The sequence below is a fragment of the Callorhinus ursinus genome, unplaced genomic scaffold, assembly GCF_003265705.2.
Source record: "Callorhinus ursinus isolate GAN/ISIS: 27379988/994484 unplaced genomic scaffold, GSC_fseal_2.0 scaffold4, whole genome shotgun sequence".
NCBI lineage: Eukaryota > Metazoa > Chordata > Mammalia > Carnivora > Otariidae > Callorhinus > Callorhinus ursinus.
The window spans coordinates 150,190,703-150,209,898 of NW_027397066.1; the positions used below are offsets into that span (position 1 = coordinate 150,190,703).

The 19,196-nt window shown below is 50.8% G+C and overlaps 1 protein-coding gene across 5 annotated transcripts in view; it reads right to left on the minus strand.

Annotated features, from left to right (window-relative positions):
• The window catches only part of GATA4 (GATA binding protein 4), an 80,011-nt gene that overhangs the window by 41,494 nt on the left and 19,321 nt on the right, over positions 1-19,196 (minus strand). For 3 of the 5 annotated variants that reach the window (XM_073892519.1, XM_073892517.1, XM_073892518.1), the window contains one exon: positions 5,758-6,876. In XM_073892519.1, coding sequence (XP_073748620.1) covers positions 5,758-6,373 — 616 coding nt within the window. In that variant the 5' untranslated portion in view covers positions 6,374-6,876. Of the gene's footprint in view, positions 1-5,757; positions 6,877-10,605; positions 10,750-19,196 lie in introns of those variants that run through there. The other 2 variants (XM_025874019.2, XM_025874020.2) reach the window with 1 other exon arrangement.

A 19,196-nucleotide genomic window follows, 5' to 3' on the forward strand; every position in this document is an offset into this window, starting at 1 on the left:
AAAAAAAAAAAAAAAAAAAATCAAAAGGTTCCAAGGCATATGTGGTAAAAGTGCTTTCCCACCCTTATTCTTCATCTACCTAGTTATCCTCCCCATGGGCAATTGACATTACAAATTCCTTGTATTTCCAGAGATAAATTAAATATTTTCAAATGCATATACTCTTCTCTCTCTCTCTCTCTCTCTCTCTCTCTTTTTTTTTTAAGTAGGCTCCACGCCCAGCATAGAGCCCAACACAGGGCTTGAACTCAGGACACTGAGATCAAGAACTGAACTGAGATCAAGGGTCGGACCCTTAACCGAATGAGCCACCCAGGCGTCCCTGCCCGTCTTCTTTTTTTATTTATACAAGTGACATGCAATATACACATCCTGTACTTATAAATATCTTTGGAGAGGACTCTATACCATCACATAATGAATTTCCTAATTTTTTAAGCTTACATGCTATCTATCGTTTGTATGTCCGATATGTATACAAACAGTCCCCTGATAATAAACATTTAGGTTTTTCCCAATTTTCGTTATTATAAACAGGGCTACAACTATGCCAGTGTATTTGCAGTTAAATTCCTAGAAGTTAAAGTTCTGGGTCAAGAGTAGCTACTTTATAATTTGTTGACTATCACCAAGGGCTCTCCAATTTACACTCCCACCCACAGGTATCAGAGTTCCTGTTTCCCCACACCTCAGAGTATGTTTGTTTTCTTAGCTCATTTAAGTTAAAAAAAAGAAAAATGGGAAGGGATACAGAAGAAAGTGTTATCTAAAACTGTCTCCTGTGCATCATTCTACCTGAGTGCTTCGAAAAGTACCTAGCAAATGTGGCCTGACCTTTTGATGGGACACAATTGGGCAGGTGACAGATCTCACTGGAAGCAGTGACACACCCCTGGCCACCCCGCACACACCTTCCTCACTTAATTGGTTCTCAATCTAGCACCACAGACCAGCCCCAGCTCTGACTGACCTGCTCAGGGTGGTAACCGGAAAGTCAAACAACTTTGGTTTCTCAGAGACTGACAAATCATTCTCTAGCCAAACAAGCTACTTCAGAGTTGATCTCGCAAAGTTCCCTATATAAGTGAACTGGCTCTGAAAGAAACTGGCTTCATCGATAAGCAGTTCTCCCAAAGATCCAGAAAACACTTGAGAGAGTTTTCCACTGACCTGTACCATAAACAAACTCTCACGACCCCACGAATGAAGCAAAGCTTTTAAAGAAACCACCTGGCTGACACTGGGTGATGCACGTGTTTCACCGTGTTATTTTTTTTTTAATCAACCCTTAAAATGATTTTAAAAATTTGAGATCCTTTGACAGCATTATAACTGCTTGTTTCTCTATTACCCCAAAGAATTGTTATTTCATAATAAGGCATATTTTCTTTGCTTTTCCAGTAACATCTGCTACAATACTATTTCCTTCATGGCATATTTACACATAATTTCTACGGTTTCCTTTTCTGCTTTAAGTATTTGCAAGCATTAATTAATACAAAAATCAACTTTATTGTGGTATAACGTACATACGATCAAACATTCCTGTTTTAATAGTGCATTTCCATGAGTTTTGACAAACTGATATACCTGTGTAACCACCCTGATTGGTTACTTCACAAGGAGACACAGCTTTCTTACCCTGCTCTAGCTATCTCATGGGCATACAAACATGGGCTCTAGCCCTTGAAATGCAAGAATTCCCTGCCCAGGTCCACGGGCAGATGGCAACCACCATCTCCCTAAGCACTATCAGTGCCCAGGGGGTTATTATTAAGAGCAGTCATATTCCATATTCCATTTCAACAACCACAATCATGTGTGAGAAAGTGTTCGTGCCAAACCTAATGTTCGCTCACCTGGAGCAACACAATGTTAAAAGGACATAAGCTTTTGCCATTCAGATTATTATTTTTTTTTTAAGATTTATTTATTTGGGGGGGGGTAAGGGTAGAAGGAGAGAGAGAGAGGAGGGGCAGAAGGAGAGAGAATTTCCAGCAGGCTCCCTGCTGAGCCCAGAGCTGGACACCGGGCTCAATCTCATGACCCTGAGATCATGATCTGAGCTGAAAACAAAAGTCGGACGCTTAACCTACTGAGCCTCCCAGGCACCCCATCAGGTATTTTTACACAGTCATTCTCTCTCTCTGACACTCTGTAACTTCTCCAACCTAAAATAGTGGTTTCTCAGGGTTCCAGAACCCTCTCCCACCCTGCTCCCTCTTCCCCAGGACTCCCCAATGGGCCTCTGAAGCAGCCACTGTGTGTATTTTTGACCTGGGCAGAGTACTGTGGCAACTGCCTCCTAGATTTCTACTCAAATATTTGCCAAGTGCCCAGCATGTGCCTGGCACTTAAATATGAGTAAGACTCTGTACCTGCCCTCAGTAAGGTCACATAATTCCATTAATGCAGCCCAATTAATGATGTCAATGGTTATTTCAGGGTCAGGCTCATATTGAACTTGGAATGAGCTGAAGTTCATATACATTGCGGTCAAGGCAGAATAACTCCTTCCAACCTAAGTGCACGGCTTTACAGAGGCCCTTGTTAGCTTTTATTACTTTGATTTTCATCTTTTCCAATAACCAACATAAGAACTCTGACAAGATATTAACTATTGTTAAAAACGAGGAAGTTAATACTTCATAAAAAAATAAAGCTCTTCTCTTATTTCTCCTCATTGAAATTGAAACTAGTTTCTGAGGTGAAGAGTGAGTTAGTCTGTGTGGTTTTACCTATGGCTGTAAATATATTATTTGCACAAAAGTCAAGCTGTGTTGTATCATTTCATGGTACTACAAAATGTGATGGCAAATGAGGGCTTAATTTTCTTTTCCTTTCCTTTTTTTTTTTTTTTTAATTGCAGGTGCTGTGCTTTTCCTGGCGAACTCCTACTTATCCTTCCAGACCAAATGCAGATGACACCACTTAGGTGATGACTTCCAGATTCCTAGACAGAAGAAAGAACCACTTCTGTCTTCTCTTCTCTGCTCTTAGCTCATTATTGCAGCATGCTACAGGGTCATTTACCCATTTTCATGTCTGTTTAGGGTCACCAACCATCCCTGTGTATTGGGGACTGCCCTAGGTTTAGCACTAAAAACCCCAAGTCCTGGGAAACCCCTCAGTCCCAAGAAAATCAGGAAAACAAGTCACTCTACATGACAATGAGTGGCTGCTTAACAAAAGAGCCATCTTTTATGAGGGGCCAAAACCAACTACTTCACAAACACTGCCTTATATTTGTCTAATGTAAGACAACACTGAAAGGAGTTAGGATTATCCCATTTTACAGAAAGAGAGGGGAGACTGAGAGGTAAGTAACTTGCCCAAGATCACAGGGGTACCTGGAATTGAATGAACATTCGCCTGTCATACAGCGGCTCTCAATAAATATCACGGAATCAGTAATCACTTGTCATCATGTTTCTATCACTCAGCATCAGCCAATATGCCAGTGTTGGTCCTTGATAAAGCCAGCAGGCATTTACAGGAGGGTCCGTGTGATAGGAGAACAGACAAAAAATATATATATTTATTTACATGCACTGCTTTTAAATGAACTTGCTTTTAAGTAAGTGTCACCTGCAGAACATGCTGAAGATGTGAATGCCAGCAAGTTCCACATGCCTCATGTTCTCTCACAAAGATAACATGGAAGTTTCCTGAAGACCATTTAACACACTTGGCTATGTATAGAGGAGATAATCCAGCTGCTAGGCCAGACCCAAGGGCTGTTTTCAGGTGGGACTTCCTGAACTAGTGGAACAGAGCAGAGTACTGGGAAGACAGGCCACAATTCTCAGCAAGGAGGTGCTCCTTGGAAGTCAGCTTGTCATTTGTTGACCCTGAAATTTGGGAAACGTTACTTACTTCAGCACCCTCCTAAGTGGTACGGGTTACATTTTAGAATTTAAATACTGTGTGCATTCATACAGTATCTTTTTCTTTTTTTTTTAACTCTGTTGTGGTTGTAACTCTAAGACCAGAAAAGCATAGCCTCCATTTTTGGACTTTGAACTTTTTTTTCCCTAACCCAACACCAAATTCTCATTCCAAGTTATAGGGGTTAGGAAGCAACCTTTCCACTCCCACCACAAGTTAAAAGAAGTGGAACTCTGGGGACCATTTCTCCCTATTTTAAAACGTAAGTTCCAGACAGAGCGTTCCAAAGACAACGGAGAGTTCTGAGAATGCAGAGCCAAAGTGCCGCACCGCGCCCACCCCCCCCCCAACACCCCCCCCCAGCTGCCATTGTATGTAGATGCTTCAAGCGAGCTATCTGGCTCAGGCCCACCGAAAGGCTCCGGAGCCAGTTGCCCCTCCTCCCCGGGGGGGTGCCGTCTGGCTCCCCTAAGAAGGGGAGGGGGAAACTAGGAGCCACAGACCCAGACCCGGCGCCACTTCCACGGTTAATCAGTTTACCTGGGATGTGTATTTGGCTGGACCCCCCTGGGGACCTTCCCTGGCCACCCAGGGTCAGAGGATAATTTAAAAGCTCTTCAAAGCCGGGACCCTTCTCAGAGCCAGCCTAAGACTGGAAACCTGGGAGGGACAGGCTTTACTCTTCAAAGTGAGAACAAATGTGAAAGGATTTAGCACTTAGTAGGTAGTCAATAAATGTTAACTTTGTTTCTCAGGTCTGGGCTTCCCCTCCCCCGCAAAAGCCATATCCAACCAAACCCGATCCTGTCCCTTCCTGAAATTCCACAAGGCCACAGGTCGTTTGCATTTTGAACTAGTGGTTGCCACTTCCCTTACTTTGCGAGCCCAAAGCAACCAGACCCTTTTTCAGACTTCATTTTGTTCAATCTGTAAATCGGAGCAAGAGAGCACACGTTTGCTGGCGTTCCCAGGTCTGACATTCACAGGAAATATTAAACTGTGCCCGTTACGATTGTTATTTCTAACCTCAGCCCTCCAGACAGGAGGACGCTCAACTTATGGAAGCTGCTGCAAAGTCTCTACTTAAGTCAGGTATTATAGAGAAGCCCCTTTGGGCTTCCCGTGTCTCCGGACGCTGACCCGGCGTGCGCTCTCAATACACCCCGCACATGCGCCGCCGCAGACCCGCGCAGTGCGCAATGCGCTCTGGCCCCCAGGCACCCACAAGGTTGCCAGCCCCAGTTCAACCCATCTCCACTGCTCCAGTCCCTCCTTTGTACCAGGTGTGAAATCCCGACAGAAGAATCATCCGCCACTGCGAAGGATCCTCCAACTGGGCCGCCAAATGGCCCAGAAGATCTTGGGCCCTAGCCAATGTAATCAGTTCCCTGCTGAGGACTCCAAGGGAGGGCCCGGAGGAAATGGGAGCAGAAACCCCGCGATCGCTAACGCTGTCCACCAAGGGCTCCCGGGGCTGCTCCTCCCAGCTCTCCAGTGAGCCTGTCGGCCTCCCGCGGTCACCTACAGATGGGCATGGTGGGCTCAGACACACCCGACGTTTGCGGCAACACTCAGACCCTGACACCCCGCAGTCCTCTCTCTTTGAGAAAAGCATCTAGAAAGCAAGCTCGCCCTGGCTTAACAGAATCTGGGCTCTTTGGGGCTGTGACCTTCACCGCCGCCATCGTTCGGCGCCGCCAGCTTCGGTCTTCCAGTTTGCTTTCCTTGGAAACTCACGCGTCCGGCCCCTTCCCCACCGCCCGCCACCCTACACACACACTTGTGAAAAATTAAATGCCCCAAACAGTGCTCAGAACAGCTTGCTCCGGTACCCCGGAGCCGGCCCAGCTGCTTGCGCTCAGTACTCACCGAGATTGGGGTGTCGGGCAGCGGGGTTGGCCCTGCCGGGCAGGCTGTGCAGGACCGGGCTGTCGAAGGGACCGGCGGAGGCGGCGGCGGCCGCTGCCCAGGACGCACCCACGTCGGTCATGTAGGCGGGGTAGGGGCTGGAGTAGGAGCCTGCGAAGCCCGCACGCCCGTACTGCTCGCGGCCGGTCAGGCCCGCACCCGCCGCTGCGCCACCACTGCTATAGGCCGCGGCTTCCCGGGCCGCGGCGGCGGCGGCGGCCGCTGCCAGGGACCCAGTGGTTCCCGGGAAGGAGAAGCGCGGCGACACAGGCGGGGGGCTGTAGGCGGCTCCCTCGGCTCCCGCCTGGCTCCAGCCCGGGCTGCCCTGCTGCGTTCCCGGCCCGGCACCCGACGGGGCCCCACCGGAGCTGCCGCCGGAGGTGGCTCCAGACGCGGCGCCCCCGCCTCCGCCCTGGAGATAAGACAGGCCCAGCACAGAGGAGGGCACCCGCGGCGTGGGCACGTAGACTGGCGAGGACGCAGCCCCCGCGCTGTGCATGAAGGCGCCAGGGCCGCCCGCCTCGTAGGCCCCGGGAGGGGGGCCGTGGTTGGCCGCCATGGCCAAGCTCTGGTACATCGCCCCCGCGAGCTCTCAGCTTCTGAGTCCTCTCTCCCACGTGCGAGTCGAGGCGCAATGCAGGGACAGAAAATAATAGTAGAAAAAATAATAATGTACAGGTGAGAGCCTGTCACATAAACGAAGATCAAAAATCAAAAGTAAAAAAAAAAAAACTCTCAAAAATATATACGTATATTAAATCCAGCATCGAGCAAAAAAGGCTCTAGGCTCTTGTTTATAGGAAAATTCCAAATTGAATTTTTGGTTCTTCCTGGAGGTGCTGGAGGAGGGGCTGAGTCTACCCCCGGGCCTAGAGGTCCCGAGCAACCAAGAGTGGCAGAAGAGGCGGAGTAGTGCCTGGGCGCCTGTGCGGGGCACGGGTCTTCGGGTCACGCCGGCGGCCGTCGCTGCGCACGGTCTTCAGGACACCCGCAGACTCCGGCGCTGGGTGCGGTAGGCTGGTTCCAATGCGGAGGGTCCGGCTGGCTCTTTTCCTCCTTTCCTCCTTGCTGTGGTCCTACCTAAAAGAGGAACGACAAAAAGGGGAAGTTCATCAGAAGCATTCAGAGCACACTCGCTATGCTTGCGGTTGCTTCTCTCGAACTGCTAACCCAAGAAATCGTCGCCCTCCGCGCCCAGCTTTGGAAGCCGTGCGGTTCCGAAGGAAGCTGTGGTCTTGGTTTTGCGGAGGCCGGGGGCTGCTCCAGGAAAGCCTAGAGAGGGCAGCTCTAGGGACATGGGGCTTCACGGTTATTGGACATGTAATTACTGGTTATAACCGAGGTCATTTTTTTTTTTTTGTATTGCTTGTCAGGAAGGACTTTAATTTTACCTTATTTTTCAAGCATATTCTTGTCACAGTATTTTTTAAGTTCAAGGGTTTCGGGTTTCCGGCAGAGTGCCTGGGACACAAGAAATATTGCTCATCTCTGTCCCGCCTAACCGCAAGTGTCCCTGGCAGTGAAAAAACTTTAGATTGCCCACGAAAGACAAACTTTATGAAAACCAGCAACCTAAGAAATTTTTGTTTGTAACTTTTTTTTTTTTTTTAGCTAGAGGCAGAGTCTAAATGTTTATACATGAGCACAGGGTCTGCTAAATCTCTGTGAAAAGGATTGTGAAATCTCTTATCCATCCACACACTTTATCATGTGGAAGTCAAGTCAGATGAGGTATTTGTTTCCTGCAAATAATTATATTTTAGCAATTTTGCAGATTGGGTATCAAAACCAGAAAAGTGAAAGAGATGTCCAAGTTCACTTTACAGAACTACTCACTGGGCCACTCAGATTCACTGAATGGGTTTTTCCGTATAGAATCCCTGGTCATCCACCCATGCAGGGCATTAGAACACCAATGACACTGCTTCAGGGGGAAGAACAGTTCATAGGACTTGGTTATATCCTTGTATCCTGTGTTTTTATTTTCTCAGGCAATTTTTTGGATAAAATAAGAGCTCAACGTTCTGAAGCACCTGCTCTGTTCCAGGTCCTTTTCGTCACAGCTCCACTAAGGAAAGTGTGTCGCCTCCATTACAAAAGACGGAACTGAAGTATTGGAAAGTTTTGAAACTTGTCAAAGATCAAAATACAATTAAAGAGGGGTGGGGGACAGAATCTGTGGGCCTCCAGGGTTTCAGGTTGACCACTACACTCCCATTTTTCTCCTTAAGATGAGGCAACCACTTTTAACAGGGGTTTCTTTTTCATTGCAATAGCAGAATTACAAAGATACTAACTGACCGTTATTACACTAAATACAGGCTCTGTGACTTACTGATGACTTTCCACACATTACTTAACCTCTGTGCCTCAGTTTCCTCATTTGCAAAAATGCAAATGTTAAAGGTATCTATCTTGTAGAGTCACTTGAGGATTGTGAGGATTATACATTAATATATATAAAGCACTTATAACAGGGTTTTATAAACCTTAGTAACAGGCACAAAGTTCTATATAATTGTTGGCCATTATTATTACAGATTTCTAGTGTGCCATAAGACAGTGCCTCAGATATAATCATACTATAATAAATGGGCATCTTAATTTTTATAAAAAATTCTGAAAGTGGAATTTCTAATACTATATAATGCTTTTAACCATTTTTGTAACATCATTAATGATAATGGAGTTAATAGCACTGTATTCTATAGTCACATGTTAACTCCTAGACAGTTTATTATTTGCTTTCAAAACTATACAATAAATTATTGGTTTGTTGGACATTTTCTTCAGTAAGAAGTTTGGCTAGAGGGTGGATACAAAAAAATTTGATCTGAGGGGTACCTGGCTGGCTTAGTTCCTGGAGCATGTGACTCTTGATCTCCTGGTTGTGAGTTCAAGCCCCACCGTTGGGTGTAGTGATTACTTAAAAGTAAAATGTTAAAAAAAAAATTGATCTGAGATCACCAACTTCACTCTTTGAAAATGAAGGCAAAAAATTAGACCTCATAGGAATTTCTGGGCTTCAATAGGTAAATCCATAGGCTTACCTTGATAAAATATTCAGTATTTAATTTTTACATCAAATATTTGACCTATTTCATTGTATATTCTGTGATACTCAACTTCTGCAGTTCTAAAACATAACGTCACACTTTTTTCTCACATAACTGCAGGAAAGGAAGATTTATAATTTTGTAAGCCAACTTAGAGTATACATACAGACGCTAATTTACAAGCTTTAAAATGTAAATGCTAAAACTGCAATAAATCTAACATTTGTCTTTATTACATGCTCTACCTTTTTAAATGGCTGGTACATTACCTGGGCATTGGATTACTGAACAATAGACGGTGGAGAAAATACCCCTCAATACCTTTCTGGAAAGACAAGAAATCATTCTGCTTGTTTCTATTATTAAGCCTCGGTTCAGATATCCGCGGAGGTAGCAGAGCGAGCTACTGAGAATGGCAGGTCGGGCCTCGCTATGGGGACTCAGGCCTGCTCCCCAGTTTTTCCTCTCCTCTTGATCACTCATTCCAGTTCACCTCAAATTCACAGACCAAACAGGAAATGCTTTCTTCGTGATGTAGCTCACAGCCCTTTTCCAATCCATGTCTGATTGCGGGAGGATCAGGATCGAAAGCTTGCCCTAATGTCCGCGTCCATTCACAAGTCACTCCTGCTCTTTCGGCTCAGCTCGCGTCCCTGTTCTCGGCCTGCTGCGCAGAAAACTGTCACACACGCACCACACTGGCCGGCAATAATAAAGCTGGCCGCTGCTGGGTAACGTGTAGATTCAGAAGTGTGTGTGGAGGGGGGTAGGGTATCCCAATGAAACCTTTCTTTAAAAGCCTGAAACCTGCTCTTGGCTGTCCACTCCTTTTCTGAGAAACACAGGAAATACTTCTCTGCCGCGCTTCTCCAACCTTCCCCGGAGAGCCACCGTGCTGCCCCAAATCCTACCAGCCCTGGGTCCCTCTCCACCCTGTTTTCCAACAGAAAGGCCTCTTCGTTCCCTCCACCTGGTGGCAGGTCACTACCCAGGCATCCTTCTCTCCCCTGAAGGACCCCCTCGCCCCCAACCCAAAGCCAAGCGACATAATACTATGGATCGGGGCAGCTAACCGTGGCTGGCGGAGGGACGTCACTGCTTTCCTCCCGGGTTCCGGCCCTCAGCTTGCCCAGAAGTAGTGTGAGTGGGTGGGGTTGTTAGCTTCGTGGGTGGTGTTTGACTCCCTGGACCCCAGTCAGGAAGGCTAGGAGGCTGGCCAGAAGCGCATAAAAAGTCCGGGCGCTCAGTAGCCGTTCCCGACTTGGAAGCGCCTGCACCGGGCCCGAGGCCCAGTCGCTCTGCCTCCCACCGCCACTCTGAGTCCCCGGAGCCACCGACGAGTGACACTGCTCCGTCTGAGCCCCTCCGTGCGGCCTGTCCCGGGTCAGTTGGTCAGTGTGATTTCGTACGGCCGTCATCCCCATCCAGACCCTGGCCTGGGAGGTGCAGAAACAAGGGCTGGAGAATATATACGCGGGGGCGGGAATTAAAAACGTTCAAGTTCACACACACACACACCCAAAAGCACTTCGAATATCCCTCTTCGCTTCCCCCCCAATCTTACTTTGATTTAAAGACGCTATTAAGCCAATGCCCAAAGTTGAGCCGTCTTAGACCAATTTGGGGGCGGAGAGAGTGACCAATGTCTCCTTTCCATCCACCAGTTCCCTCTACTCCCAGGCAAACAGCGTAGAGGAGCTCTGAATTTCGCTGACGGCGGGAAAGAGCGTGGCGGGGGAAGAAAAAGCCGTACCTGCCGGGACTTGAGCTTCCTGGAGGGCCGGCGCGCGCTCCCCTGGGCGCCCGGGGAGCTACGGCAGCGGCGGTGCCTCTCTCGGCCACTGTGCCGGCCGCCTCCGCTTCCCCCAGCTCCAGGCGCGGGTCCCCTCGCCCCTGCGCTCGCGTTCTCGGGCGCTGACTGGCCTGTGGGAGTCACGTGCAAGGGCGGGGGCGGGGGTGCGCCGCAGAGGCTACACCTCCGCTCTGCGCCGGGCTGCGGGGGTGTACAAAAAAACTCCCCCAACAGGCAAAGTCCAGGCGCAAGGATCTCGGAAAATGCTCAAGTGCCACTGCCGGGGAGTGGGGCTTCGCCCACCGCGGTGCCTGAGGTCGATTCGGTTTGCAGTTTTGCGCAGGGTCAGCTTTATTCAGGGCCTCCCCTCTCCTACCTCCTCCCTTCACCCCATCCCCCACCCCCGCCTCCTGGTGGTCCGAGTCCTGCCCCAGTACTGGACTCGCGGGGCAAGGGGCGGGGCTGATAGAAGGGAAGGTGACCTCTTGGGCGAGACCCCTGATCGGCTGGGGAGCACAGGGTCACCAGGAGAGCCGGGCTGGCTGCGAGTCTCCGCGAGGTTGTGGATAGTGGGGATCCTGCTAGCCCCAGACTGCGAGTAGAAAAGACACGAAACCTGGGACTGGCCCACTCAAGTCAGAGCGCGGGGACGACACCTTCCTTTTCGCCTTTCTTTTCGCAAGGCGGCCTCTCCAGCCCTCAACGTTATGTATTTATGCAAAACGTGCACCCTTTCCTGGCGACGCTTCCCATCTCCAACGGCCTCCCACCTTCAGATCTTTCTGTTTTCCCTGCAGCCTGTGGCGCTGCTGCACCAATCCAAGGGACGTGGCGGGGGCTTGGGGAGCTTGGCAGTCCAGCAGGGCTTCTCAGCGGAGAGGTCTTCCAGCCAGCTAAGCCCCCTCCCTAGAGCTGGGGGCGGGGAGGGTGGCAGGCCTGAGTCTGGAGTCGGCGTCAGTGCCTAGAGGCCCCAGCGCAACGGGGCTGAGAGCCGGAGAGTCCCTCAGACAGGTCTAAAGGTTAATAGAGCAATCACAGGGCCCTATTACCGCGTAAAAATAACCCATCGATTACCGCAGCCTTCAGCCCCAGATAACAGCCGGCCGGTGACTCTCACGCTTTCGGTTAAACCCCCCCCCCCCCCGCCCCAAAGCCGAGCTTCTCTCTCTAGAGCAGGTTTTTCATACCAGATTAGAGGGGTCGGGAGGGGGCCGGGATACCACCCTGCACGAAACCCGTGCGGCTGCGAAGGAAGGGTAAGGGGTTACGCCAGCTTCCGCTGTTGGTAATCGGCAGTGGATTCCTGGCCTGCGCGAGGGCAACCGGGGCGCAGAGGACGAGACTAGGACGCGGGGCTGATTGGAAGGAAACCCCCAAAGGGATCCTGGCCAACTCATGGGGATTCTCAGGAAAATCCCGGAGGAAGGACTGAGCGCGGCTGCGCGGGGAGTTCTCTTTCCTGAGCGAAACGTGCAGAGGTTCAGAGGGGCCTGAGCGCAGGAGAGAAAACTGAGGCGCCCCGCGGAGCCGCGGAAGGTCTGCGCTGGGGCTGGACGCACCCTCGCCGCCCCACCGCGACCCCCAGGCAGCTGCTCGCCTAGGCCCCTTCGCGCCCCGGAAACTAAGGACGGTCTGTTTAGGGACCCTGCTCCAGCCTTCCCTCAACTCCTCGCCAGCGCCTCTGCAGAATTTGGCGCTGGCAGATCCCAGATGTCTGGGAACTTAAGAGGGAGGGGTTCCTGGGGACCCGGGAGGCTGGAGCGGTTTGGGGAGGACACTCGGCGGGCGCACTTTCAGACGAATGGCGGAGAAGGGTACGCGACCCCTGCGCGGTCGAAAACGACATCCCCATTGGCCTACGAGGGCTTTCTGGAGACTTAAACGTGTGGGCTTGGACAAGCGGCAAGCTGTTCTGGCCTCTCTGTTTTCGGTGGGGATTTGTGGCTCCAGCGAGGCCGGAGGTCTCAGAGCTGCCTTCCGCACGAGACCCTCAGAGCTGAGCCTGCGGCCTGTGGGCAGTGGATTTTCTTAGCAACAAGCCAATGGCTTGGGGTTTAGCGTCTGCTGGAGCGGCCATCCAAGCGTCCTCACCAAAGCCAAGGACACAGACCACTCCCAGGCGGGCTTCTACCAGTAGTGCGGGATGACCCTCGGCGCAAGAGCGTGTGTGCTGAGGTTCGCTTTAGCTTGGTGCCCTGGGGCGAGCCCCCCCCCCCCCGCCACTGCTCCCACACCAGGCCTCCCGGAACTTCAGTCTCCTCCTCTGTAGGGGGGGGCTGGGGGGGACGGAACAGGCCCTGCCTGCTCTAAGTGGCCGTTGTGAGACCCCAGATGGAAGAGCCTGGTTTTTCTAAGCTCTCGCTGGCTAGGAACCCCGGATTCACCGAGAGTCCTCTTCTGGCAAGAGACCCGACAGAGCTCTTTTACCTACGCCCTGCTCTGGCGCAGTTCAGGTGGGCTGAGGCCTGGGAGCCTTGAGAGATTCGCTCCTTCTAGGAATGCACCTGGGATAAATTTGTGTCTTTCCTGTGACTCTTTTATCTGGACCCAGCGCCCCAACTTTCTCCCCAAAGCGTTTAGTTCAAGGACGGTCCGGAAGGTGGTTGGCGAGCGGTCTGTTCTTTTGGGGTGTTTGATTTTCCCTCTCTCCCTCCCTCCGTCTTTCGGTCGGCCCCCTCCCTCGCTAGGGCAAGGCGGGAGCCCCCGCGTCCGCCGCGCTGTTGCCAGGAGCAGGGAGCATTTCAAGGCCTCGCTGGCCCGCCGGCTGGAAGAGGTTTATCGGCTGCCGCTAAGTTCCCAGGCTTCTCTCTCGCGCTCAGGAGGCAGCTCGGGGGCGGGGGGGGGGGGGGGGGGGGGGGGGGGGGTTGAGGTTCGGATTCTTGGCTATTTTTAAGGACATGTCCCTGGGCTGGCCTGGGATGGTGGCCCAACCCCACTCACGTCCTCTTTCCGCTTTTCTTTCCCATAGTCAACAGGGAAAATTTAATCCTGTAAAAATCTTTGATCTCTTTTTACTAAGGGCCTGGATCTAATGAAGAGTCAGGTCATGAGATTTTAGACAAATAAGAATTACTTAGATGTACTGTACACTTTTAAAAAATCTCCCCAGAACACAAGAATAAATTGCATTTTCTTGCTCCCTTAAGACCTCGGGGACTTGAGCTGGTCCATACCCTAGTAAAGACGCAATTGTAGACTGGACAAGGTGTACAGAGGAATCTGAACTCTATTTCCCTGAACAAAAGAGTTAATAAACTGTGGACGATGGAAATCACAGTGACACCAGCCAGGGTCTCCCCTCGTGGGGTAACCAGATTTCCTGGCGGACCCGAGCCAGCTTATTGTAAACGCAGCGCAACCTCAGGTGCCAGAATCTCAGATTTTGGTTGATAAAGTCATTTGGCACCCCGCGGAAATCAGCCTCCGCTGCCGCCTTACAAAAACCAACAATGCCTGAAAAGACACGGGGCACCCAAAGTCTTATAATCGGAACAAGAGACCCCCATAGAGAGAGAGAACCAGAGAGGGGACTAGGAAGTCCCCCCTCGTCCTTTGTAACGAATTCCTCCGAGATGGAGACGCTTCTCTGCGGACTTGGGCGCAAGGGCTCATGACAGACATGCAAAGTGACCCGCGCTGAACGTAGGGCTGGCTCCGGTCCCCACACGGCCCTCGAATTCCCCCACCTGGCCCGCACGTTTCCTCCTCTGCGACTCTTAGTCCTCGCTCGCGTGACCCACCCTGCCCCCTGAGCAGCCCACCTCCCACCCCGCCTTGGGCGGAGCTGGGAGAACCAAACTGCAGAGCCGGGCTAGTCCCCGCTGACGCAAAATCGGAGAATGAATTAAGCTGCGAGACTAGGTAGACCTTCTTTCTCTCCTTGTGCCTGGCGTTTGAACACCCAGAATTCTTTGTGGGGTGGGGTTGGCGGTGTTGGGGACATAGAGACCCCCTCCCCCTCCCACCCGAATTAGCTCATCACCCCAGGAAGTGATCATCAGCCTCTTGCTGGCAGATGTGAGGAGAGAAGGCAGTAACGCTTTTTCGTCCTGTCTTATTTTTAAAAATACTATTCGACGGGGCGCCTGGGTGGCTCATTCGGTTAAGAGTGGGACTCTTGATTTGGCTCAGGTCATGATCTCAGGGTCCTGAGACTGAGTCCCTCTTCTGCCTCGGGCTGGGCGTGGAGCCTGCTAAAGATTCTCTCTCTCTCTCTCCCTCTGCTTCTCCCCCTCTCTAAAAATAAAATAAAATAAAATAAAATAAAATAAAATAAAATAAAATAAAATAAAATAATAAAATATTTTAAAAATACTATTTGGTGTTGCAAAGTGAAGCCAAGGTCTCGCTCACAGACCTCCCCAAAAGCCTCCTTGGTACTTCTGGCCCTGAGGATCAGAGTTTTTGGCATTCCCCCTAATATTTTATAGTCATTTCCAAATTACCAAACACTCTCAAATTCCATTTTTTCTGGAGGAAACAACAACACTGGGGAGCTAGAGGAAGGAAGAGAAGGTGTTACCATCGCATACGAACAAGAACTTAGAGACCCAGAGACGTTAAGACACTTTTCTGAGGTGGCTAAGCCAGTGCACTAGACAATAGGTCTCAGATCTAGATTCCTGAGTCTTGGTTCTTTTTTCCACTCTATTTAATGTTGAGTTTCTATCATGAAAGGGTTTTCTAATTTTCTTTTTTAAAGTAGGTTCTGGGGCACCTGGGTGGCTCAGTCGTTAAGCGTCTGCCTTCCCCTCGGGTCATGATCTCAGGGTCCTGGGATGGAGCCCCGCATCGGGCTCCCTGCTCCGCGGGAAGCCTGCTTTTCCCTCTCCTACTCCCCCTGCTTGTGTTCCTTCTCTCTCTGTGTCTCTCTGTCAAATAAGTAAATAAAATCTTTAAAAAAAAAAAAATAAAGTAAGTTCCATGCCTAGCTCAGAGCCCAATGTGGGGCTTGAACTCAGGACCCCGAGATCAAGACCTGAGCTGAGATCAAGAGTCAGATGCTTAACCGACTGAGCCACCCAGGCACCCCTGAAACACTTTTTTAAACCCGCCTTTTGTTTTTCAAATATCTCTAAGATTCCTTTAATGAATACGCCTGACATTTAAAAATTAAAATCAATTTAAAATAAAGCAGGTCATGTCTCATAATCTAAGAGCCTGGGAGAAGGGAAAGAACAGTGAAAAGGAGGCTCCACATTTTCATTAAATTCGGGAAGGATGCCAGAGGCTTTTTAAATGGGGAGGGCGCTCCTCAGTCCCAGGGCAGCAGAGGACAGAACTGAAACCCACCTTGGCGCCCACAAGTCCGAGCACTTGGGCCAGTGTGCGCCAAGCGGGGAAACTTCACCTCCTGTGGCCATGCTGACGCCCTCGCACACGCCCCTTCCCCCTTCCCAGCCTGGCTCCCTCTCTTCCTCCTCACCCAAGAGCCTTAAGAAAACTGCTGCAAACGGGAACTTCCTGCCCCCACTGTCCAAGCTGTGGGGAGACCGGCTCCTGGCCTGCAGACTCTCTGAGCTGTCGTGAGGGCACCTACTCTTTGGGGATGTAAACTGTCACCTCCGGGATCTCTCTTGGTGACGCGGGCCTCGATATGTTCACTTGTGGGTCCTCTGTCAGGGACTTTTAGAAGTTGCAGATCTGGCAGCCCCGGGTCCAGGGCAAGAACTCTTGGAATATGTAAAATGTGAATTTGCTGTATTCATAGGCCTTATGTTCCCTGGAGTTATAAATTCGTTTATCTGTGGTTGGTTATACACTTCCCTCCCCACACACACCCCAGAAGTTAAGTTCCAGAAGGGCAGCGACTGTCGCTGGCAGTTAGTAGATACTCAATAAATGTTTGTTGAAGGATTAAAATGACAAAAGGGATTGCTAACGGCATCTCTCTGGGCTGTTGGGAGTCGCAGAATGGAACACTCCTCTCCAAGGGGAATGTGTCCCCTGGCACACAGTAGGTACCCAGGGTCACCACCAGGACACGGAGGTCCAGGCTAGACACCAAGATTTGGGTCACTCGAGAATGTTTATCTGTGTGGCTCTGCCCCACCCTGGCCGACTACCACTCTCCTGACCAAATCTAGGTGGCCCCTGAGGAAACCAGAGAGTCCCTGCACTCTGGAGTCTGCAGGAAGAAGGGATTTCCGGGCATGGGTGCGCAGTCAGGATTTTGGAAGTTGAGTTGGTCTAGACAACCCGATTAGGTGCTGAGACGGCAGCGCTTAGCAAGGGAGGCCTGGGGCTCCCCAGAACAGAGACCAACGACGGACAAAGGATGACAGGTGCCAGGTGCCAGGTCTCCCGAGGCACGGAAGGCCCAGACCCATAGATCCTGCAAAGATGGAAGGACCCAGCCAAACACTAGGACCAAGAAAAAATGAAGGAGAGGGCGTATGGAGAGAGACAGAAACGAGAGAAAGGAGGGGAAGGGGAGTGAGAAAGAGGAAGGCAGGCAGAGAGGAGGACAGAGAAAACTAGGGAGAAGGCAGAGAGACAGGCCTGAGAAAGCCAGAGAGGCACGTGATCATTCATGCCCTCCTTCCTTCCTCCGTTCTCTATTCACTGACCACCTACTCTGCCCCGAACTTTCCAGGAGCTCGGATTCAGCATTGAACAAAACAGAGAAAATTTTGTCTCCAAGAGATTACATTCTATAAGAGAAAGCCGGACAATAAAAAAGTCAAATCTATAGATAGTGTTAAATCGTGAAGTGTTATGGGAAAAACAGAGCAGGGAACGGAGATGCAGAGAGGAATTGGAGCTGGAGACCGGAGAAAAGAGAGAGGGGAAGATAGAGAAAAACACAAACCCAGAAAGAAGGCGAGATGGGGTCAGGAGACGTCGCAACAGAAAGAGAGAGATTGAGACCCCCAGGGAGAGGAGAAAGCCAGCAAGAGAAAAGGGAAGGAAAGCGCCAGGGCTCGATCGGAGCGGGGCGGGGCGGGGGGGGGACCAGATAGGGACGAGGTCAGTCCGGAGTCGAGGGCTCCCCCACCCCCACCCCGCCCAGATCCCAGGGCGGGCAGTGGTGGTGACGGGGACACCAGTGGCTGGAGCGCTGCCAGTCGTCAGACCCCGACGCACATATCGGGGGACTTGTGGGGCCACCAGAGACATGATGTTCCCATCGCCAACTCCCGGCGCGTTTCCGCCCAGGCTGCCCCCTCCTCCGCCAGCTCCCGGCACCCTTCCCCTGGCCACGGAGCCCGAGGTGACCCGGAGCTGGAGAAGACGCCCAGGCAGGCGCCGCGACCTGGCGCGGCAGAGCGAGAGACAGGAAAGTGTCAAGGAAGCAGAAGCCCAAGTGCGAAAACAGCGGGGGGGGGGGGGGGGGAGGGGGGGGGGGGGCGGCAGGGGGTGCTGGCGGCTGGAGGCCTTGAGGTCCTTCATGCCTGTGCGGACCCACTCCACACAGGCCTGAGCTTCCCTGTAATGGACAAAAGGTCGCTTTCACAGGCCACCGCCCCACAGTTGTAGCAGGTGCCCATAGAGAGAGGTCTGCTCATTCTTCTAACACCCATCGGGGCTTGGAGGTATTTATTGTTTGGGAATAATTGGTTTCTTGCAACAGCAGGAGGAAAGGGGAGGCATGGAGCTTGGCAATAACTAGACAGACATATTTCTCTCCAAGGGTATGTACTGAACTCTGACCTGAGAGAATAAAAAGAACGAAAGATCCCTGACATTCCATTTCTTTCCCACCAGTTTCAACTTTCCTGCACATTCAGCAGGGTATCTGTGTGTTTGACTGAAAGACAGGGTGCCCTCCCTTTAAAGTTTGCTTTCTTCCACAACTCCAGGCCCTCTACAGCAGAGGTGCTAATAAACAGCAAATTGCCACAGGGCAAGGAAGTACTGGGAGACAAAGCAAGAAGCCAAGGTCTGAGTGAAATGGAATGAATAATCAGCACCTAGATAAAGGGGAGCTTTTCACTCTTAGAGGTGCAGAGCTAACCCCAGGAGTCTCTGCTAACCTTCTCCCATCCTCCCTCCCCCCTCCTACCACCTCGCCTCTGGAGCTGGAGCCTTTTCCTGGTGAGGGGAAGAATCTCCCACCCACCCTCCAGAAAGACTCCAGAGAAGCCCACACTTTACTTGGAGGGCTGAGAGCAGATAGTATGAAAATACAGCCTCTTCAGTCAAAAGGGATCAATTTCTCAATTGCTATGAGAAATGTCTTTACTCCACTTCAAAAGCCCTAAATTCTCATCTCATTCCGCCCCCCTTTCTCTCTCTCTCCAACCCCCTCTGGTTCAGTAGCTAGCACATAGTCATTCCTGCCCAGATTCATTCATTCATTTTTTTTTCTCTCCCCTCCCACCACACAACTTCATATACCACTATTGTCAGGGATTCTGACATCTTCACCCCAAACTCTTTGAAAGTGGCTGCTCAGCAGATGTATTCTTTGCAGTATGATCCAGGATAAGAAAATCTAAATGTAAGTTATGTTTTCATTTATAAAAGAGGATTGCTGGCATCTTCAAAACCTACAGTTGTATAATTAACTGACCCAAACTTGAAACCGCACAAATGATCCTCAACTGGGG